This window comes from Plectropomus leopardus, chromosome 6, assembly GCF_008729295.1.
Source record: "Plectropomus leopardus isolate mb chromosome 6, YSFRI_Pleo_2.0, whole genome shotgun sequence".
In the NCBI taxonomy this organism is placed as follows: domain Eukaryota; kingdom Metazoa; phylum Chordata; class Actinopteri; order Perciformes; family Serranidae; genus Plectropomus; species Plectropomus leopardus.
In genome coordinates this window covers 31,713,856-31,738,169 of record NC_056468.1, presented here as the reverse complement: position 1 = coordinate 31,738,169, position 24,314 = coordinate 31,713,856, and the positions used below count along the sequence as shown (strand labels likewise).

Genomic DNA, 24,314 nt, shown 5'->3' with positions numbered 1-24,314 from the left:
AGTTTAATGACATGTCTAACACGACCAACAGTCTAAAACCCCAAAATGTTCAGTGTACTATCAAACATGACAAAGAAAACCATTAAATCCTGATATTTTAGAAGCTAGATCCAGTAAATATATGTCATGTTTGCTAGAAAAATTACCCAAACGAAAAATAGGTCATTTTTCTGTCAGTTGGCTAGTTAGTTAATGTTGCCGTTCTTTATTAAATGGATCAGCACATATAAAAAGAACGAAATCAGTGAATCTGGATAAAATATAAAATTGTTTGATGTAAAAAATAATAAAAAAATCGAGAATGTAAAGGAGGAGTTTTTCAGGAAAATGGGTAAACGTTTCACCATGACTGTGATCATTCATTGTAAAAACCCACGCCATCAGCGACACAGTGAAGCCACAGTGGCGATACCGTGTGTGATCTGCGTGGGCGCTATCAGTCGAGCGTGATCAGTCAGCCCCTTAAAACTGACCTTTGATGCTCCCACATCCAGACTCCATCAGGCGGGATCTGACAGCACAGCCAGTGTTTTCTCATTTACAGAACAAATAAGCAACTCAACGAAACAAGATCACGTGACAGCAATCATTTTTTACAAGCCCGGATAATGAATATGAATTAATTTCGATGAATGAAGGTGAAGAGAGGAGTTTGTATACTTTGCTCAGTGCAGCCTCACAGGCAGCCCTTTTGTACATTGTCCAGCTCTTTATGTTGGTTTGGCTCAGTGAACATTACAGTGGCTAAGAATCAGAGGTATACAAAAAAATAAAAGCAGCTAATAATGACTGCAGGGAAAACCAGAGGGATGAGAGGGAGAAACAAAAAAAAGACTAAACTTTGTCCTGACTTTGCTCAATTTGATTTAATACTAAAACTTCATAAACACAATATATTTATTTCAATTTATATTTATTTTGGAAAGAGTTTTGCTATAGATAGATGTAAGGCATTTATATCTATATATTAATCTATTTATCTATCTATCTATCTATATATATATATATATTTGAATTTTATTAAAATACTTTCACAGCAAAAGTTGATGTATGCAAATATGCCTAAGATCTACCCATACCAAAAGTCTTTCCAAAATAAAAATTGAAATAACTACATAGTTGTCCATGTTTATGAAGTTTAAATGCATTAGGAAAATGTTTGATCAAAACTTTCAACATCACACAGGTCATAAAGCAAGTTCCCAGTGACTTTTTTTATGAAGTCAAGTGAAAATAAAAAAAAAAAGAACAAATAAAAATAACTCCCCCACGCTGACACTTTATTTGCACTTTTTAATTAATTAATTTTATCATTAAAATAAAACGCCGATACAGATAATTGGCAAAATGCCAAATATCGGCCCCGGTAATCGACCCGGCCGATAATCTGTGAACCCCTAGTATGTAATATACTGTCTCTGGATAAGTACCCCATACAACTAAACTTCAAATAAATCAGAACTTTCTCTTTAATTTTGGTGCTTTAGTTATTATCTTTTTGTCATCATGGCTTCTCTTGTAGATTATATGATTACTTTTTCTAAAGAAATCCTCCACTTTTTTCAGCTGTGATTATAAAGCAGAGACTTAAAAGGTTCGCTGTTCCTTTAGGCTTTGTATTCCCTCTCTCTCTCTGCCTTACCTCATCTTTTAAGTGAAAGTATGTGGCACGCTGCGCTGGGTGGATGCAAGCAAGCAGCGTGGCTGTTCAGAGGGAATCTATTTTGAGAAGGGAGACACCCAGAATCCCATTAAAAACACTTTTTTTTTAACTCTCTCCTGCTCTCATGTCTCTCTTTTTTTTGGCACTTTAGATGTCATAGAAATTTATATAACTGTAATTATGTTTCCTTAATAACATGTTTGTGCCCTGTTCACACTCGTGAACCTGCTTGCACGCGCTCCCTGCCAAAGCGCACTTGCCGGAGCCTGCTGTTCATGTTTGGTGCTGTTTGTTCTCTGCTCTCTGTGTTGTTCTTTTCTCTTTCTCTCTGATGTGTTTTGGGTCGGCGTTGTTGTTGTGTCTGCTGCATCAGTAGAGGTGTCTCCTTTTCCCTGCTAGACAGACACCCGTGAACTTTGTTATTTTGCCAAATGCCTCCAGTCAACCTTGCACCGTATTGCATTGTGGGAAGGCTAACTAAATCCTCTTCACCCCTCAGGACCAAGTGCTGGACCTGGGGGGGGCAGAGCCTCCTCTGTCGCCCCCCAAACCCCTCCGTGATTGCACTGACCTCAACACTTTCAAATCCCACCTCAAGACCCACCTTTTCAAATCTGCTTTTAATTTTTGACTCAAGCACATTTCATGCATGTCTGTCTTGCTTTTACAATTTTTTTTTAATTTATTATTCCGGATGTTTTACTGACTTTAATTAACTTTGTTTTTGTCTCTGTTAAGCGTCTCTATAAACAAAATGTATTATTATTAATATTAACTGCTCCTTTGCGAGCTAAGGCAGCAAGTTTGTGATGAGTCTGGCTGCAGTCAAGCTTTGTTTAGCTCTCTGTGTCTGTTTTTTTTTAACTTTTTTTTCTCCTTCGTGGGAGTCTCGCCTCCCGCTGTGATCTCCTGAGGTTTTCAGAGGTCTGGTCTGGGCTGACTGGAGCATTTATGCACCTTGTGTTTCCTCCGTTTCTCCCCTCTGGCTCGTTAAAGTCTAAATTCCACCGACGGCTTTGAAGTGTGCTGAATGTGTTTGTGTGTTGTTTTTTTTTTTTTATTGTTCGTGGAGATATTTGCACTTGTTACGCCTGCGAAGCAGATGTTTTTTTTAGGAGCAGCGCTTTGCTCAGGAATTTTCATACAATTTTACACTTTTTTTTTCGATAAACGCTCGATGCAGAGAACGTGCAGCGCGGTGGCAGCCGACTTTTTTGTCTTAAGATACATACAAACCTCCAGTTCTCTTGTCAGAGTTTCAACACATTTCTACCAATAAATTTCCATGATTTTGATTTTGTAAATTATAACATCCTCTGAAATGACTAATTATTGGTTCTTTTCATGAACTATATAATAGCTTTTTGTAATAAATATTTTATTTATTTATTTTTTATTTTTTATTTGTTTTTTATTTTGGCTTTAGGGGAGGGGCATACAACATTGAATAGCTGTATTTTGTATTTATATTGCTGCATATTTTAAAGAAAAACATTGCTTGCAGGTTTGGCATGCTTTCTTTTTGGAGATTTTTTTGTTTAAAAGTTTTTGCCTTTTTTTTATGAAAAAAGATTGAGAGTTTTTGGCAAATGACTTTTTTTCCTTTTAAAATGGTAATATTTTTTCTTTTTTTGAGAAAACATGCCTCCCAAACCCGCAGGCATGTTTTCTTTAAAAAGAACTCAGCTCTTTTTTTCCTTTAAAGTTTTTGAACCATCCATCACAGCCAGAAACAGTAGAAAACTGATATTATCATTGGATTTTTTTTATTTTCCAACAGTTCTTGATCAGACCACATGATAATATACAGGTTTGTGAAACAAAATTTCCAAAACTTTCAGGGTGTATTTAGTTTACCAAAACCTTATCCAGGCCTGGAAATTGCTATTTGCAAATTTCATCACTTTTCCAGGTTTTTCATAACGTATGAGCCCTGTTTGGTGCGATATGATCCCACCACCTGCTGCTCTGATGCCAGCGCTTCACAGCCCCTGGGACGAGAAGAGGACAAAGGCTGATAAATTGACTGTAGTCTGCAATCTTCTTGTCAAAGCAGAATGAAAAAGGAGCACTGCTGCCTTTAATCTGGTTGTTGAGCCCTGCAGTGGCATTTTCTCCTCCGCTTTTCAAAGGCTCCATTGAAGTGGTACCTGCCTGCCTTGCTCGGAGGGAGGTTGCTGGTTCCCAACCAGGTGTTTATCTCTCCTCTCTTCTCATCTCCCCTCCTGCACACTTCACCAGGGTTAATCCAGTGTATACTTAAGTCATGGATAAAAAAAGAAACTGCTGTGACAGCAGCTGTCCTGTCTCACTCTGAAAATATGAAGCACCTCGAAGATTCTTATTACTGTCATGTTTGCCTTTAACCTGCCATATAATCCGGCCCTTAATTCTGCAAGTAGAGTCTAAATGATTCAAACAACCATATTAATCCACTTATAAAGCTTTGACATGGTTGTGGCTGAAAAAGGAATATCGCACATGATTTATTGCTGGTCTGATGGCGTCTGAGGACTTTGTCTTCAAGTGCTGAGTCATTTGTCAAACACTGTTACGCACGGCAGCAAATCAGGGCTGCAGCCAAAATCTCGCCGGTCACTTTACGGTCAGCAAACGTGGGTGAAATGCAGGGAGCGGCCTGCTCTCTGCCAGTCTGTTTCACTTCACTTCCCTCTCTCCCCTCCGCCTTCACTCTTCCAGTCTGTGGCAGACATTCTTGAGGACAACATTTTGCATGGAATCTAAAACATGTCACACTTTCCCCCCAAAAGCCTTTGTGCCTCATTCTTGCATAAACAGAAAGAATCTGCAGCATCTGTTGCACATGCAGAGGAGCTCTCATGCCAGCCAAAAAGTTAACATTGGCAACAACTGGCACCCCAAAAACAATGCGCCTGTGTGGTCTCTATCGAGGTTACTTCAGTTCATGAAGGCGGTTTCGAGTGATGCCCCTTCGCAATATTATCACGTCATTCAAATTGTGGTTACGTGCTAATCCATACTTTTTTTTTCTTCTTCTGCAGAATATATTGGAAACTGTAATCATGACAAGCTTTTGAAAATGTGTTTTTCAGTTTCTTACTGCCAAAAACTGGCTGCCAGTTGTTCACGGGTGGAACTCGCTGTCATCCGACGAGCAGCTTTCAATATGCAAATGTTTGAGAAGACACACAGCAAGCAGAAAGCTCCAGAGATATCCAGTTCTAGGACAGTGTTGGTACACAGAATCAGGGGACAAACTCCTCCTCAGTCTCTGAGCTTGTTGTCAGACTCTTGCAGCAGCCACAAAGCACACAAACAGACAGAACACGCTCCAGTGTGATATCTGCTTTAACTTCGGATCTTCTGCTCTCTCTGTTAAATTGTATTTGACATTTTTTTAAAAATCGCCATCTTTTTGTACTAAATGGTCTAAATCCAACAGGCGTAGCAGGTGTTATTTTCAATGTTTCTAATGCTGAAGGGTCAGCACAAAAATAAACTATTGGATTCGCTCCTTTAGGGATTTAATTAACAGTTTTGAAAATTTTGAGTTCACAAGATTGCAAGAAATTCAAACAAATTTAAAAGAGGAAGCATATTCAGTTTGAGCTCCGTATTAAAGCATATTGGCCTTATTTCTTTGAAGAACATAAGAATAGGGCAATGAGCAACTTTACAATAAATGTAAAAAATCTGAACAAAATTAGCAAAAGTTAAAAGAAAATTCTCTGAAAAAGTAAAAAACAAAAAAAACTAAATAAAATAACCTGTTAAATTATATATACATCCATCCATCCATATGTATATATGTATATATATATATATTATATATATTTATAATATATAATTTATAAAATAAATATGTATAATTCTCTTTACAGTTTACACTATGTTTTTACAACATTTTAATAATTCTCTCTCTCTCTGTCTCTCTTAAGGTCATTTTTATTTTCTTTCACCTTTTACTAATTACTGGTGATTTTCGGGACATTTCTTGCCAAGTTGCTCTTTGCTTTTTTTACCATGCTTTGGAAAGAAATGAAACCAATTTGCTCTGGTTCGAAAGGTTAAAATGCCTGTGAAAGGCGTCTGAATGCAGCTCAAGAAAACTGATGTCAATTTAGGTTTCAAAGGATTAACTTGATCTTGGAAATCAGCATGAATTTGGAAATCACACATGCTTGATGAGAAACTGTTTTTTTATATATCACATGCTTTTAATTTTTGCATCCGTGTCGTGTCTCAGAGCATTGTTGACAGCTATTTTGGACAAAGTCTTTTTCCCTTGTCTTTTCCTAATGAGCTTGTTTGTACCCTATGGTCGGCTCCCACCACTTTCTGTTGGACTGAGGGCCTTCCGGGTGTGTGTGTGTGTATGTGTGTGTGTGTGGGGGGGGGGGCTTTTTTTATACTTGCAGTGGAAATGACTTTCAGATTGTGCAGCAACTTCTGTTTGTCAAATTCGTTTCGCCCCACAAAGTGGAAATGAAACAAGAGTAAGCCTGTTTGAGTCACAATGAAAAACAAATCATAAGTGGGAGATTGACTGCTGGAGGCTTTGTTGGCACTTCCTGAACTCTTACGGCGAATTTAAAGGCTTTGGAGTGTTTAATCACTGCGCTGGATTCAGAAAATTGCATAGTATTTGATGAATACACAGCGGATTAAGGAAGGACTCGTCTGACTTGAATATGATCTGAAAGTTGTCATACTTCATCATTCATCTGTGATTGTTGGCCTATTTATGTCATACATCTCCAGGTCTCACCTAACAAACGTTTTACTGTTCCTGTGTAGTTGTTGAATTGATGGGCTGCAACAATGGTCAAAACCAACAGGGTATAAGAAAAGTAAAACTGAGATACAAAAGTTGTTTGTTGCTGTAACAGTCCGAGACGGAAAACTTGGTTGCGTGAATTTTTGCTCTAATATCACTTTTGTACAGAAGCCCTGAGAGGCAAGTTAGACATTTTTTTGTAGTGGTCTAGTTTCTGAGTCTGATCTAAATTACTGTGCTGTGTTTATGACTTTAGAACAGGCGAAGAAAAATGTTTATCCAGGATAACGTTTCTAAGTTGTTGGTTTTTATTTTTGAAACAGTTGGGATAATTGGGGGGGGTTGTGTTTCGGGTTGTTGTGTCATTATGGATCTTGTTGTGATGTTAAAGGTCTTTGTTAAGGGTCTTTGTTAAACATAATAAGAAATTTAACTTAACCCTGTTCTAAATTACATTAAGCCCCAGACAGAAAAAAATGTTGATCTTAAAAACTTATAAATAGACCATCACGATTTTTCATGCCAACGGACCAGTGATAGCCTTGGCTGGAGGCGTCATATTTTTGGGATTGACCATCAGTCCGTCTGTACTTCCATATGTCCCGTTCTTGTGAATGTAATATCTCAAAAACACTTTGAAGCAATATCTTCAAATTTGGCACAAAAGTTTATTTGGACTCAATGACCTTTGACCACTAAACTGTAACCATTTCATTGGTTACAGTTTAGTGGTCAAAGGTCACTGTGACCTCACAAAACGTGTTTTTCGGCCATAACTCAAGAATTCATCTGCCGATTATGACAAACTTTCACACAAATGTCTAATAGGATCACATGAAGAAGTGATGATATTATTCATTCAAAAGGTCAAAGTTTGACTTCACTGTGACATCACAATGTTCATAAATGATCATCATAATTTCAGAGCTGAGGGGGAGACATTTGGTCAGATCCTGAAGTGTTGACACTGATCTCGAAACTGTGCTGATCTTATAGATCTCGGTGCTGCCGGTGAGAAGATGTGTGTGAAGCATTTTATCAAATTTGTAGCTTCTTTGCAGCAACATCCATATGGTTCGCAGAGGAATACAACCTTATATACCTTAGTTATTCGAGTTTTCCCACTTGCGTTTCGGGGCTTCCGTATTTTTGTGAACTTGACAGGTTAAAATTGAACCCGTGTTTAATGTAGACCAAAGGTGTTGGACTTGGCTTCCTTCCAAATGTTGCAGTTTGTCAAATTCCTTCTGGAAAGGCAACAAGTAACCATTTTTTTCCCTTCAACTCTCACCACACGTACAGAGCCACACATGCAGAAGACATTATATCCCTAATCTGATGCAACTTGTGCTCATATTTGACAGAGAACATTTTCTAGATTCCTGCTTCCTCTCGCTATGACTCAAACATCCCCATCCTCTTCACCCCTCTTCCCTCTTTCCAACTCCTCCTCCTTTTCTCCTTTCTTCAGAGGCTAAATTTTTGGCTTGCCTGATGGCAATTCACACCAAAACATTCAAACATTCAAGAGGCCTGAATATTTTTTGATTATGTCACCACTGATTGTTTTTTGGAGACTCGTCTATGAGGCAAATCATAAACATGATTTCAAAACTTGAACAACATAGATGAAGCCATGAGGTGCAGAAGGGCTCAAGCCATGCAGTATATGAAGTGTTTCATAAATAACAAAAAACAGGGACTGACCTCTGCAGAGGAAACCTGGATATACGATCTAAATGACAAAAAATGACATATTTTTGCTGAGGAAATGCTAATCATCACCATATGAAACAGATTGTAAGTTTTGTTTGGAAGTAATCATAGTTTCACTATCCTCTCCTCTCCATCCTCTTCCTGTCTCCCCCTACAGTGCCTGGGAACTTGGGATGCTTCAAAGACAGCGGTGACCCGCCCACTCTGTCCGGCACCAGCGAGACCTCCAACAAACTCACCATCCAGAACTGTATTAGCTTCTGCAGGAAGCAGAGATACAAGGTGAGATTTAACAACCTGGTCTCAATCTCAACTCATCAAAAAGATACTGATGCACAGAGGCACCCTTTAGAGACAGTATGAGCCACCCTGGGTGGCAGTATTTGTTGATGGCTGTGCAAGCACCATAGTATGAAGAGCAGGAGGTCGATGGGTCAAACCAACACCGGACTTTTACCCAGGAACTAGCTGTTCATTTCATTTCATAATGACATAGTGTGCCAGTATGTGTAGCATACTATTCTAGTGGCATTTGTCAGGTGACGTTATTTTACATTAGTAACCAATGTAGTTATTTTCAACTAAACAATGTTTTTACTTAACTAAACCACATGTTTTTGTTGCCTAAACTTAAGGAATTAATCCTTAACCCTTTAAAACCTCAACAAACTGGCTTAATTTCTTCCAAAATTGCAGTAAGTTCCAAGTTCCAACCGTCCCTTAAAGGCCAAAATGCAGGAGGGTAACTAGCACGTTATATTTGACGTGACAGGTTACTGATCAAGTGTTGGTATTTGACAAGTCAGGAGTGAGAATGTGTTTCAAGAGAACCTAAATGCATGAAATGAAAGTAAACATTTGATTTTCAGAGCATCAGCTTTTAACTCTTCCGTTGGAGAAAACATTCAATATTGAAAGAGAAATAGGACTCAAATTACTGACTCTTTTATTCTAGCACTTGCACTGGAAAGTTAAAATGTGTCCCCTCATTATGTAAAAAAAAAGTGTCCAGTCATTTGCTTGTGTCATGTCTAAAACGGACGTGAGCTGTCTCTCACAAAAGCCAAGCTTTTATGTAAATCATCTGCATTTACAGGCAATTTCCTGACAGTCATCGCTATAATGCCCAGCGCACTCTATACCCTCTTTATTCAGCCATCAAACGTCCTGTTTCAAACCAACCAGCAGATGACAAATCATCACAGCAATCAAGGCTGACAGCTGGAAATGAATGGTTATTAGCCCAGTGGGCACCTCCTCTTCAATGCATTTTCCTCATCTGTATCTGGCATGCCATTGTCCCAGCTATAAACAGTGCCAGGTGTTCATTTTCTGTCTCAGCAGATCCGGTTCAGCTCCATCCGCACTGACAGATACTGACAGCTCCCCCCCTCCCATTTCGATTCAGCAGATGTTACAGGATGTGGCGGCAGATTGGCATCGTCTGCCTACCCTTGGACTGTCACTGTCCTTAATGCGCATGTGAAACGTCGCTGCTCGGAAGTACGGATCCCGTGTGACTTTTTGACAAAGAGCATGCCTGATGAGTGAGACAGCAATCCATCGCTTGTTTGCTTCTTGCCAGAAGTATTCACGTTGGTGTTACTTCATCAGATAGAATAATGCAACAAGGACGGAGCTTGATGCGTCTTGGCGAGAGAGCACGAGCTCCATAAATTCCTATTCCATGAGAGAGGACGCACAGTGGGGAATGATGCAGTACCTTCGCTTGTGCGAATTCATTTAGGGGCTGAAAATTGGACAATGGTGTCCTTTTGAATGAAGGACAATAGCTCTTTTGAGGACAAGCAGCCAGCCGGTGGCGAGGTCAATATGTGTGAAGGTTTCTGACGTTACGCATTCCTGCTCCGACGCTTTCAGGAACAGTTTACTAAGAGTTGTGATTTTGGAAGACAGATAGGTGCTGTTTCTGTGAGGTTTATTCTCTGAATCCTGTGTGCAGCTGTGTGCTTGAAGGGAAGCTTCTAATCAGCTGAGAGGTTGTGGTTATCCAGGCTCGGGTTGCAGCATCTTGTAATCATGAGAGAAAGAGCAATTAGGGCGCTTTAGACTCAAGTCACTTCTATTTCAAAGAGAGAAGGAGCTCCATGCAGTGAACTATTTACTAAATGTAAACACAACAGTCCTTTTTACACAGAGATCCCACTATAGGGCCACTACTAAGGCCACATTTAGACGAGAACTACTAAAATGGGAAAAGGCTTCCCTTGCATTTAAGAAGATAACATTGTGAAAATGATCCTTGTGCACACAGATCTGCAAAAACAACCAAAAATGCTGTAGTATGCATGCCAGGCCAGTAGTTGGCGCTCGAACTTTGTAGTGACACACTATAGAAGAACACCGTTCTCACAGGATCCGTACATTGACAATTTACACAGTGATAGAGGGGGATGTTTTTTCAAACGATTACACTCTGGAACCAGGTTTCAAGAGTTTGTGTTTTCAGGCCCCCAAAACGCTGTTGTTGTGTGAATGAATTGCCAAACTGCAACAAAAGGTTAACGTTTCATTCAAGAACCATTGTCATGTAAACAGCCTCTAATTCCCATCTTTATGCCTCCTTTGCATTACCAATACCTTAAAATATCGACATATTAATATATTGATATTTGGACGATATTGAAGGGTTGACTATTGGTGCTTTCACAAAATATTTGCAGTGAGATGTTGATAAGATGATGTAGATGTGATAAATAATCATCAGTAATGTGGATATAATATCTAAGTGCATAAAGGAAAATAAAAGGAAAAGTTCCAACTGTCTTTTAAGTGAAGAAAACTACATCACTTTACTGTAATGCATCCTTTGAAACCTGGGAAAGACTGTATTTAAAAATGTTATGATATCTAAGACATTATCTAGTCTCATATCATATTGATATATTATCACTATATTGCCGAGCCCTACATTGAAGGGATATATTTTGCAATAATGACCTGCTCGCTATTCTTTATCCTGCTTTTTACATAGCTGCTTATAAATAAAACAATAATTTGACAGAAAATATTGATTTAAAGATGATTTTTTTGGCTTCCGCTAAGTGTTCGACCATAGAGTGCCATAACTGACAAATCACAATCGAGTATTCAACAAAGCTGTGCAATAAGCATACTTAATTTTATGGGAAGAAAATGCCATTTTAAATATTCTTAAAGAGAATATCCAAAGTCTTCATGTTTCCTCCACTGAGTTTGTTCTCTCAGGCGTCTGACTTTGGCATTAATGAATAGCTTTATGGGAAGTGTTTTGAATTGCTGATGCAAAGATTTGCATAACTCCCTTTGTGTTTTTGCAGCTCGCTGGCATGGAGTCAGGATATGCCTGTTTCTGTGGAAACGAAGTGGAGCAACATGACCAAGGCGAGTCGCCTAGCATGGAGTGTAACCATGTTTGCTTCGGCGACCACACCCAGCCCTGCGGTGGAGACGGCTGGGTCATCATCTTTGACAGTGAGTGTTAACTGGTGTCGCTCTGGGTCTAACTCTGTGAACTTCTCACATCTGTGCTGCGATTTGGTTTGAATTTTAATGAATTCTGGGGAGCAAACTTTAATTTTTTGAAGATTTCCAAAGTAATATAAGATAGATCTGTATCTGTGGATAATCCCTCAGAGATCTCAGGGTTAGCGCCTGCAGGTATAAACCTGATCTGAGAGCAGGTCTGTCATGTGTTAGCACCTTCCATCAAAGATGTTTCGTTGAATAATGCTCCAGTTCACCTCCAGAAGGCACAGACGTTAATTTCCTTGTCACTATAATCCATGGCCAACGACACCGGCACCATTTGTCAAAAATACGTACTTTTGGAAATGTTATGTGATATTTGTGAGTTACGTAAAAGGTTGATATTTTTTGTGAATTTCTTGTTAGTTGAAACAACTTTTCAATCATCTGGGTGACTTTATTTTTGAAAAGCAACCAGTAACAAATTAAGCAAATTAATAAAAATGTGAAGAGGAATAGATAAATATACTGTATTATAGTCCATGTCTCTTTCACTATCAGCACAGGGAATATCAGCACATGCTACAAAGGGCCGAGGCTGGAATCAAACCCGTGGCCGCTGCAGCATGAATACAGCCTCTGTATATGAGGCGTTGCTCTATCCACTGAGCCACCAGGCACCCCACAATTCAAATGTTTTATTAAGGATTTTTCTATTGATTTCCATTCAGTAAAGTTTTAATACTTCTATTAATATGCGATGATGTTGCCAATATTAACATTAGCATATGAAGAAATCTGGCAACTTTTAAAGCCAATGCAAGCTACTTTAATTGGAAAAAAAACTTGACAACACTGAAGTCACGTGGACAGAAAAGAAGAGAGAAATGAAAAGGAGAAAATGTTATGGCCAGTGGTAATGCCTGGGTCGACCCGCTACCGACCTGCAAGGTTGGGTAATCTTTGGAGATCATCTTGCTCTCCTTTTCCAAAATTTTAAACGTGTTTAGCTCACTGCTTAGAACTCATTGCAATTGTTTTTATGTAAGATGAGATGAGTACAACCATTGCTGTGGAAGCTGCGACCTGAACACTGTAAAATCTGATGAGTTCATTCTACTTTAAAATAAGTCTCGATAACCGATTGCCTTGAAAAAGGATATAAGTATTATACATGTTTACTAAAAGCAAACACAACTAAAGACTTGGCAATGTTTACTTGCCTTTTTCAAGACAATTGGTTTCCTTGATTTTTTTGAAGCTTGTCAGATTTTACAGTGAAGGAAAGTAACTGATGGTGGAGAAACACAATTTTCTGAAAACATTAACAAAGAAACTCTGTTTGCCACGAATCAATCATGTCATGGCTCATACCTGATCCACTTAATAAAGTCATGGGGTCGATACCAATATGGTATATCAGATTGATGCGTCCTTATTCAGTACCATGAAATCTTGAGTCATGTTGTCTGTTACTAATGTGCTCATGAAACCAAAGATAATCCATAAATCTGTTTGATCTTAACAAGCTTTGATAGTAAATATCACTGACTGTCTTCTCCTCTTTGTTGTTCTCTTTCTTTCAGCCCGAGTTGGGGCCTGTGGTGGAAACTACTCCTCTCCATCAGACGTGATCTACTCCCCAGATTTCCCCGACAAGTACGGGGCTGGCCGTGTTTGTTACTGGACTGTCCAGGTCCCCGGATCCTACGCCATCCTCTTCAACTTCACCTTCTTTGAGATCTCCGACCAGACAGACATGGTGGAGCTACTGGATGGTTACACCAACCAGGTGGTGGCACGTTTTGATTGGCGCAGCCCGCCGAGGGAGCTGGTGAACGTCACAGGCGACTTCGTCATACTGTACTTCTACTCAGACCGCACCAACCAGGCCCACGGATTCGCTCTGCTCTACCAAGGTAGGATTTGACCTGCTTTTTATGCTTTCATGCTGGTAATAGCCATGGCCACCATGTTTTCACGTTGTCCAAGGATACAGTCGCCTTTTCAATTTTTAAATTTCTTATTTGGCACAAATGTCCACTTGGACTGAGGAGGAATTAATTAGAATATGGTGTACTCAAAGATCAAGGTCACTGTCACCTCACCTCCATCTCGTCCTCATGAACACAATACCTCAAGAATTCTGAAAAAAGATTTTTAACAAATTTGGCACAAATGCCACTTGGACTCAAGGATGAATTCATTAGACTTTGGAGGTCAAAGATCAAGGTCACTGTGACCTTACCTCCATCTCATCCTCATGAACACAATATCTCAAGTAGACCTTAAAGGAATTTCCTAAAATTTGGCACAAACCTCCACTAGGACTCAGTGATGAATTAAATAAAATTTGTAGGTCAAAGGTCAAGGCCACTGTGACCTTCCATCCATCTCATTGTTGTTAAAACCATTTCTCAAGAAGGCTTTGAGGAAATTTCCTCAAATTTGGCTCAAATGTCCATATGGACTCAATAATAAATCGTTAAAAATTTGGAGGTCAAAGTTCAAGGTCAAGGAGACTTTGCATCTGTCACATTCTCATGAATTTCATTTCAAGAACACTTTGAGGGAATTTATTGACACTTAACAATAAAGTGAGAGAATTTGGTGGTGAAAGGCCAAAGGTCAAGGTCACTGTGACCTCGCTTCCATCTTATTTTTGTGAATATGATATTTGGAGGACACCTTGAGGGAATTTCTTCAAATTTGGCAGAAACCTCCACTTGAACATAATGATGAACCATTTAGATTTTGGTGGTCAAAGGTCACTATGACCCCACAAAACATATTGTTGGCCATTATTTAAGAATTCATAGGCTTATTATTACAAAATTTCACAATAATGTCTAATAGAATATAATGATAAAACGAGGTCATTTTATTTCTAAAAGTTCAACGATAAACTTCACTCTGACATCCTAATGTTCTGCTAAAACACTTTTCTGGCCATTACTCAACACCATTACTCAGGAACAGAAGGGAAGACATTTGGTCAGACATTGAACTGGTGACACTAATCTCAAAACTCTGCTGATCAAACAGATCTTCGGTGCTGCCGGGGGAATATGTGTGTGAAGCATTCATGTTTTAGAATTTGTAGCTTCCTTGCAAAAACTTCCATACTTGAAGCATTGTCAACTGTCACAGCTACACACGAGTCTGGACAGACATTTCTGTAATCTGTAGTTGCTACTTGACCGGTTCGCAGAGGCATACAACTGTGAGGCGGTAATTCTCGTTGGTTTCCATGGTAAGGAAAGTTGTGTCAAATGAAGATTGGTTTTGTGAGTTGTTTTAATGCTTCACTTCTAGCAGACATCCTGAACTAAACCCACAAAGAGCCATGTTTGCATGATCATGTGCTGGCTGACTTGCTGGTGTTTTGCATGGCAGCCCTTGTTGTCGTAGACTAATGCCTGTTAGCTGTGGTGAGGCAGTTGTCACGCCACTGGCAGGCCCTTTTCTCTTTTCATTTGCTAGTCAATGTCTCACAGCCCCGGGTGATTCTGCATATTTAAATAATGTGTTGTTTTTTCGAGGAACTCACTCTCTTATCAAGCTGCGGCAGGCTGCTTTGCTTCTTCAGAGTGTTCCTCGGTGAATTGCACGGCGAGTTTTTATGCCACCTACACACAAAATACTGTGATGCATCGTGGCCTCTGATAGATTTAACTGTAGCAGACATGTAGCTTACAGAAAGTTGAAAACCTCGCAGAAAATCTCTGCAGGTTACTGTGGAAAATGTAGAAAGACTAATTTGGAAAAAGAAAAGCTGTCCTCTGCCGTATTACTGTGCGCTCTTTAAGAATCACTCTCTGTATGAATGCACAGAAAATGATTTAATAGATTAATTTCTGGAGGCACGAGAGGAGCAAACCCGGAAATAATTCAGTGTAGGTGACATTCAGGCTCACAGCTCGCTGCACTGGGAGGCAGCCTGTCCCTGCTCCTCCCTCTCCGCCTCAATTTGTAATCCTCCATCATTTTTCTTGCCGGCGGCATTACAGTAAAAACAATATATCGGAAGGTCGAAATCCTCTGACCTCTGGACAGGCACGATCCTGTCCGCTCACGTCTTGTTTTGGGCGAGGCGTCATGTAGCCAAGAAATGAAATCTGAGATATGATATGAGAAAAGGTCACCTCCTGCAGTAATAGGTTTTTTTTTTTACAGGAAGATGGAGAGAAAAATACAATCGTGACAGAGATACAGAGACAAATAACAGAAACAGAAAGACAACCGAGTATTAGCACTAAATACATCTAATATGTCCTCTGTGGCACGCTGAGTGGTTGAAGCCGTGATTTGAGAATAAACGCTCTCAGATGACGACGGCGGAGCGTTTCAGCTGAGCCCGGGTTTGAAGCGTGGTATTTTGTTTGCAAATGGGGAACATGTGGGAAGTTTCTGGGAACATCACAGTCAGATTGAACTGTTATGTGAAAAGGAAAAAAAAAATCCCACGCCGCTTTAACATCCAACCGCCATTCATGGAAGAGTGGAACGGGCCTGGATCAAGTAGTGTTTAGAATTCGTTCTGGGTGTTTGATTTAAACTACATGGGATACAAGACGGGTGGGGCTTAGCAGTCAGTGTGGAGTGCAGCTTGTCGGTCATCCTAAGTATATTACGTTACCGCTACGAGTCCTCATTAATGGCGCAAAAGTTTCTAGCTTTGAATTTCCTAATAGGATCTTTCATCGTTGAACCACCTTAATTAGATTCAGATTCAGAAAACGTAATTATCCGTCGAGACAGAAAATCATGTTAGACGTGGCTCGACATACAGCAAAAAAAAAAAACTGACAATAAACAAACAGCATGTGTTACTAAAAAATAAATAAATACAATAAATTAGACAGAATAAAGAAATAAGAATACTACTGTGTGCAAAGTGGTATAGTGTTTCTGTAGACGTATTAATTTAAATGTTTACGGGATCTGGAATGTAGGAGTTTTTATATTTTATATGAAGAATTCAATTTATTTTTTTCATAATGGAGAGAGAGATTTCATAACAAATATTTTAGACTTTTATAAACTAGAAAAACAAAGCAAAATATTGACACTTAATTGCATCTGGCATCAAATATATTTTTTAATCACATGTCGCCGTTTTTACTGCATAATCCACTGATGGCAATGACATCGTCATTATTCATGTATTATTTGCTACTGATGATTATTTAATGCGCAGTTAACAAAGTTCCAAACAACCTAGGGTCTGAGAAGCATGCATTTTTGAGTTGTGTAAACCATCATCTCTGGTGTTATTGGACTGTTTTTGATTTATTAGTGAGCTGAATGGATCCTTATTAACTCACCTGCCATCAAAATATGTTGTAAAACTTTGCTACCCTCAAATTTTCCCAAAGCATGACTGATTGTGAGCAGGGTCTTGTGACTCAGGAGTCCTCTGGATTGTGTCTTATGTTCACTAATAAATGGTTCTCGTATAACTGTTATAAAAGCAATATCATGCTCGAGGGCGTGCTGTTTTACCGAATAACAGCTGTGATTATCTTTGGCCTTTGAGTATGACACTGCTTTTTTACAACAATTCTACAAACACCGTTTATTACCATTAATGCATATACATAAACATACATTTATTACCATTTCCTTCATTTCTGGTCCTTCAAACCAACAGAAATCAGACTTTTCCACATGAAAACATAACATCTCATATCAGACCACCAGACCACAGTTTTGCAGTGCAGTATCCAGGCTCCTTTCCTTCCCTTCCTCCTTCTCTGACATCTACACACATTTTACTTCAGTGTTATTGTAAAAATATTTTCATCTTTGCAGCTTAAAGTCCTTTAATGAAGGATAACTAACGATTCATGTAATTAATTGTTTTGAACACCTGTGAAACGTAGTGATACATGAAAGTCCCGAGTGACTCTCATTGATTACCTAAATAAATAAATGATTAAATAAATACATTGATTGCAAGTTGTAGCTCTAAAAGGCTTTCGGCAAACGATTACTCTGAGACAAAACTTAAAGTTAGGACTGACATGTCTCTCCTAACTCGGCTGATTTGGAGCTGCTTGTAGCCTCAGGATGTTTTGTGTGTGTGGCTTCAAGCTCAGCATTCTAACTTGATTCATTTGGACTCACTAATGTCTTAATTATTTCTGCTTCCTTACCCACTTAGCAGCAATTGAAAGAGACTTGAACATCTCCGTTCTTTGTGACATGTGATTCAGGCAAACCAGAAAAGCACATCTTACTTCTGATAGATGTTTCTCTGCACCGCCGTCGTTAATCAACAAGTTATAAAATAAAGGAACAAAAAGTCAAGTGAGAGACATAAATATCACCGTGTGACATGCCACACTTTGTTTCTCAGAAGCAAGAAGAATTTTCTCAAGATCAAACAGTGATTTTAAATTAATCACATCAGTGTTAACAAATGAAAAGCAGAGGAAATTTTATTTAGGGTACTGCTTTCCTCTGGGAACACATAAATGAGTTAGATTTTTTTTATAAGTCTGTGCTTTCTGGCTCTGTTGTTTTATGAAGCAAACTCCGCCACATCTGGTGCTGCACGCAGGTTAAAACAAACAGAATTTATTGCAAACACTTTTTGAATGATGTCTGGAGCGGACAGAAATGCTCTCAAAGCCACATGTTTACAGCACGCATGAGTATTTTTGCAAAGTCTTAACAAACACAGTTAGTATTAAATATTCACTCATGACTCTGCCGTTTATACAGCACTTTCAACAACATGATCAACGGGATGTATCCTATTTCTGCGTTCTTGTTGCAACAGCCCCGTGTACCCACGGGAATAATTAAAGGGGGCGTTAAGTGATATGTGTCCTCAACTTGTAGAAATTACAACAACATGGCAGAGCTTTTCCTCCTCTGTGTTTCTGGCACAGCAAACACGGCTCACCACTCCTCTCCCTGGGAGCTGTGAGAGTCTATAATACATAGAAATAGTAACATTTTAAGAGGCGGTATGGCACACTGCAGAGAACTCCAACAGTAGTCCAATTTAGACTGGGCAATATGGCTAAAATAAAGTACATTAACAAGATTGATGAGAAGACAGAAATAATACCTTTACTACTAAGACTGAGAAATGATTCATACATTGCAAGATGTATAATAATAGATTTGCTTGAATAATATATTTAGCAGTTAGTTTGCCTTTTTGTCCTCTGTGAACTTATTTCCACCCTTGTTCCTTTTGTTTTTGCTATTCATGACTAATTATATGCAAATTACACAGGGCTAAATAAAGACTTGCTGCTTTGAATTGTCAGTGATTGTGTTATGAGTAAATGATATAAAATAAAACTGTATTTATCCTGAGGGGAATGGCTGTGCAGCAGGTGCAATACAAAGTCAGAGGACTGTGTACAAAGTGTGCAATATGCAAGGACTAAGATAACATAGCAGATATGCTTTCGGTGGTATGTAAAATTTTACACCTTCCAGAAATTTCACTGGGTTATACAGTATACAACGATATACGACAAGTACGCTACTTAACGTCAGCTTTTCATACTACTGAATACACAATAGAAACCTACAAAATGTTAAGAAAAGTAATATTCTCACACCATTATTGCTTATAAAACAGAGAAATATATCTGTTCACCTTTTGAATTCATCTTGAATGTCCACGCTGCCCCTGCACTTTTATGTCTTGTTCTTGAGTTATTAGACCTAGTTTTTGTAGGTTTGTTTTTGTTTTTTTGGTGTTGTTTTTAAAAAACAATACCAAATGAATGATATTGTTGCTCCATATGTGGTTGATGCATCAGTAAGCAACCTTGAAAGTGTGAAGAACAACATCCACCCGTTCATGAACCCTTTCTAAATTGTCTCTCATTCTTGTTTCTCCAGCACTGAGAAGCCAAGACACCAGCACTATGAAGGCTGAAGAAGACGAGGAGGATGAAGGAGACGACGTCTCCAGCACGGCGGGGCCTCAGCTCGCTGGCGGCGTCACCGAGAGATCCAACAGCACCACTAACGGTCGTTCCCAAATCCTCTACGTGATCACGTCCAGCCCCGGTAAACCGGAGCACAACATGCCAGGTCAGTGGGCTGGACGAGGCGACACCACCGGCCACAGCGCTAGTATGTTAACACCCACGATACACTGCACCTACTGCACCTCTCTTTTCCTCTGCAAGGAGCTTTCTTGGAGCTCCCATTTTTGCATGACCTGGTTTCTTTGAAACTATTAAAATCATCTTAGTCTGATGAGAAAACTCCGGCCCAGAGTGAATTTCTGTGATCACAGATAGAAGTAATGCCGCTTGACGCTTGTTTTTTCCTGTCAGTGCCTCGCAACTGAAGTTTCTTTGGGCCTCCCTGCTGATCACAATCAGGCCTCTTGTCAAAGTGACGCAGGGTGGACTGACGAGCTCTGAGCTTTTCTACTTCCTTCAAATATTACACTTTCCAAACTCTGCGTCTCAAAGGACTATCTGGTGTGTTTCTCCAGCAGAAGAGAACAGATGTGCATTGAGAATGCATCACCATTTCTTGACAATTTGCTGGCTGAACACTGTTAACAGGTGTGCCAGCAGTGCTTGAATAATCTTTTGCTTGCTAATCCTTTCAGTCTGCTTCAGTTCGTTTTCATTACCGAGATTCGATATCTGACGTCTTGTTACTGCGCTGCTCCCTCTCTACAGTGTGGACCATTTACGCTCTGGCCGCTCTCCTCATTCTGACAGTCATAGCCATGGTGGCGAAGCTGCTGCTGCACATCACGGTCAAGTAAGTATGAGGATGTTGGAGGTGTGCGTGATCAACCGAGCATCTAATGTCAAAGCATTCATCTTCCTTATTGTGTTTCATTCATGTCGTATTGGAGAAAGATGAAAGAACAGGATGACATTGACACATTCAAAGTCCGGGTGTTGGACTTTTATTTGTTTGAATCATCTTACAAAATGAGATTTATTGCTTTCCTCCAGTTGCGTTCAGCCAAGCAGATTGACTTCCTATGATCACACATATAAGTAATGCTGTATGACGCTTGTTTTTTCCTGTCAGTGACTCACAAAATAAGTTACAGCTACACAGGGGAAATTTGCAGATTCCCCCTATTGTAACAAAACAGGAAATACAAAAGCAAAGAAAAAAATGGAAATAAAAACTTTTTTATTTACCAGTTTAAAGATATAACACACAACTTTTCTGTATCAAAATGTCTAAACAACAACTAGACCAGTGTTGTATATTTTGATGAGATGTGTACGTACACTATCTCAAATGTTTCCAGCAATCTTCAAACCCAGAGAAATCTGTCATTTTAATCAAGGACACGGTCCATGTCATTTGGTCCCCGTCATTTGGTCCCCGGTCAGTGGCTCCATTTCCCCTTTGTGCATCAGGTTTATGGTTGTCTGCCAGAAGCTGTAATTAATTGACTTTTTATCCAGTTTTAAGCCAAATTTCTAGAATATGCTTTTCAGATCTTGGCTGTTTTCAACCATATGTTTGAATTGGAGAAAGATTTTAGTCATCAGATGTCTGGAGCAGCTCGGCTCCAGCCTCTGCCATGCCCAACCGCATTAGAAAAACACTGAGTTTTAATGTGAAACTGCTTTATTCAGTGCTTTTACCAATTTTAATCTCCTGGTACATTTGTTTTGGAGAGGAGGAGATCTCTGCGGATAATTCGGCTCCCGGTAAAAATCTTCTGAATGCCTGCATCTTAAGTTATCAGTGAAACACGCTGTGCAAATGTTCACATCGGCTCGGCTCCAGCCCCTGCGCTGCCAAACAGTGTTGAAGAAACATTGGTTTTACATGTAAAACTTCTTTATTTGGTATTTTTACCTGCTTTAATTAGAAACCACAAAGCAAAGTCTATACTACCAGTTTTGGTAAAGCTGCTTATTTATCTGATTTTAGAAGAATATAACATAAAAATTATTTTAGATTTTGACTATCAATAGTGGCAGATTCTGTGCATATCAAATGGAGGTTAATGAGGCCTATAAATCCACTACTGTAATTACAATTAGTTCATGTTTATAACAAACAAGGCATGAAGTAAATACATTAAGATGTAAACGGCAGTATGACACCTTCTGTGTGTCATGTCTTTCCATTTTCCTCTCTCCAAATTCCTGTTTCGCTTCTCTCATCTTCTGTTATTTTCTTTTGTCTCTCTCTCCATCTGGTCTCTGTTTATTTTCCTTCTCACTTCATTTTCCCTCTCAGGTCTCCGAACATCCCGACGGTGAGCGGTTCAGACAGCTGCAGCCAGAGCACGGCGTCCTCTGAGCCCTGGATCATCCTGTACCGACCCTCCACCATCTCCCTCTTCAAGAAGAAGCTAAAGAACCACCACGGCGACCTCAGCCCCCTGGTGGGCAACTAGCGCCTCCGCTGCGCTCCACCGTTAACCAAACGCTACCGCCACCCACAACCACTCTGTACAAGGGATGCCAGGCCCTCGGACAATGAAACTATACGAGGCGCTGCGCCATGAAGCCATCAGCTGACTGGCTAATGACAACTGACTGAGTGACTGCTACTAAACGGCCCGTGAGCCAAAGTGGCCGGGCCCTCCCAGGGGAGCGGGACAGGCAGGGCTGTCAGCGACCTCAGTGTGGGAGAGGAGAGGATGGAGGACGATCGGCAGCTCTGAAAAAGATAGGACGCTTTTAACATGCGGAAGGCTTCTCTAGTTCAGCGAGGCTCCATTTCTGTCACCCATGGATGTCCCTAGCAATCAACGTACCTCCAAAAACCCTCCGGACTGCAGGCTCACCAGTGAAAACACAACACCTCCCGGTGCAGACTAACGGCTAACTTCACTGTCAGTGTTCAGTTTAGGAAACAGGGATGTTCGTATCTCCCTGGTGCTTCACAGTCACAGCCGAATCTTCATCAGTATCAAGGAGAGGATGAAGAAATGGAGTCTTTAAAACACACTTAACAAGCTTAACAGTTTTGTAGAACTCTTTTAACTGCCTCATGTGGCCAAAAACCAGAACCCTCCCATCCAAAGATTATATATTTATTTGTCTTTTTGATTCCATATGCAAAGCGCTAATGCGTCTTTCTGACGTGATTTACGTGACAAGCTTTCTGAGGAGCGGGAACCAGGACGTGGAACCGTTACACAGAAGGTAGATATCACAGCACTTTGGGGATGAATCACTCGCCGTAAAATGGAAAGATCACAGAGAGAGAGAGAGAGAGAGAGAGAGAACGTGCGCTCGCCCACGCGTTCGCTCATGTGGATTTGGGTGGAGAGATAAGTCGTTCACTTGGGGGGTTGGGTGGTGCAGTTTGCAGACAAACTGCCATTTAGGGAGGCTTGGGAAGATCTGAGAGCTTTTTCTGCTCGATTGTGGGTGGGAGTCTTTCCGGTTTGATGGTGTTCAAGTGCCTTAAGGATCTCCTCTGCGTTTGTCTCAGATGCATCACATCTGTTTCTTTCACGGGGTCCCTCGCAAGAGTCTGCACTTCTTCTTTAAAATCAGCGTGGATGTGAAGATTTTCATTCCAAAATAGGTTTTCCACTACTTAAATGTAAAGTTAAAAAATGACGCCACATCTTGTACAGTGATTGAAAGCATTACATATTCGTCTTTTTCGTACACTCAACTGAACCCCTCTCCTGACTGGATCTATTACATTTTTATTACATGATGGACATGATGATTTTTTTTTTTTCTCTAAAGTGAACACATAGCCTTTTGAGGTAGAACTCTTCATGTAGTAACGGACAAGGCTTCAAAAGACATTTTTTCTTTCTAATTTCTTTGTGTGCTCTTATGTGTAGTTTTGGACATTTACTGAACATATTGTTCACATTAAGTTGTCTTTTGATTACAGGGGCGGGGGGAATATTGTTGTATATTATGTAATTCAGTGTGGGAATGATGATATTTATGTCCACTCTTATTTTGGTCTCAACAAAACATTTGAGAGACCCGTCAAAGTACTTCCTCATCAACTTAAAGGGTAACTTTGGTGTTTTTCAACCTGGACATTTTCCGTTGTTTTTTTGTCTAAGTGACTAATGAAGACAACTTTTTTGGGGGGGGGGGTTGCACTGAGGTTGGCAAAACAGGCTGCAATGTAACGACTGGGGGCAATTAACGTGAAGCCGTCTTGCCTTTAAACCTGCAACAAAGTTAGTAAAAGAGCCAAAATGAGATCTATGTAACAGGGACAGTGTTTTGCTTGCTACCCATCGCGAGAGATTTAAAAAGCAGCTAACAGCATTTACCAGATTGCTTAAGGAAAAAAAACAGCAGCCTTACATGTCCGCAAACTGCGAAAAAACATTAAGATTCTGGAGCTCTTTACCCTCCAAGCTGAGAAGGACATCAGCAGCAAATTACAGGGAGGGCAAAATAGATGTTATTGTGGCGTTATGCCTTTGTTATTGTTTATAAAGCACTTCTGACGCGTATGTTATATGCAGGGTTCCCATTGTCATTGAAAACATGGAAAAGTCTCAGTAAAAAAAAAAACATTGAAAGTTTTGGAGAAGTCTGGAGTCAAATTTTGTCTTGCATAGTGATATTCTTCCAATAATTCTCAATGAATACTGTCCATGTAATGTAACCTTGCAGCAAATTTATTTTCTGTAGCTGTCATCGTAATGCTGTGTATGTAATGATTTGTTTACCATTACGTACTTTTCTAAATTTTTGTCTGCATTCCATCTCTCCTTTTAATTATGCCAGCTACTATAAT

At 39.8% G+C, this 24,314-nt stretch overlaps 1 protein-coding gene across 2 annotated transcripts in view; it reads left to right on the top strand.

Annotated features, from left to right (window-relative positions):
* The window catches only part of kremen1 (kringle containing transmembrane protein 1), a 79,147-nt gene extending 55,507 nt beyond the window's left edge, over window positions 1-23,640 (top strand). Inside the window, exons 4-9 of one of the 2 annotated variants that reach the window (XM_042487472.1) lie at window positions 8,296-8,420; window positions 11,459-11,612; window positions 13,193-13,525; window positions 19,479-19,673; window positions 20,279-20,363; window positions 21,819-23,640. In XM_042487472.1, coding sequence (XP_042343406.1) covers window positions 8,296-8,420; window positions 11,459-11,612; window positions 13,193-13,525; window positions 19,479-19,673; window positions 20,279-20,363; window positions 21,819-21,978 — 1,052 coding nt within the window. In that variant the 3' untranslated portion in view covers window positions 21,979-23,640. Of the gene's footprint in view, window positions 1-8,295; window positions 8,421-11,458; window positions 11,613-13,192; window positions 13,526-19,478; window positions 19,716-20,278; window positions 20,364-21,818 lie in introns of both variants that reach the window. The other variant, XM_042487471.1, reaches the window with a different exon arrangement.
* The last annotated feature ends 674 nt before the right edge of the window (window positions 23,641-24,314 follow it).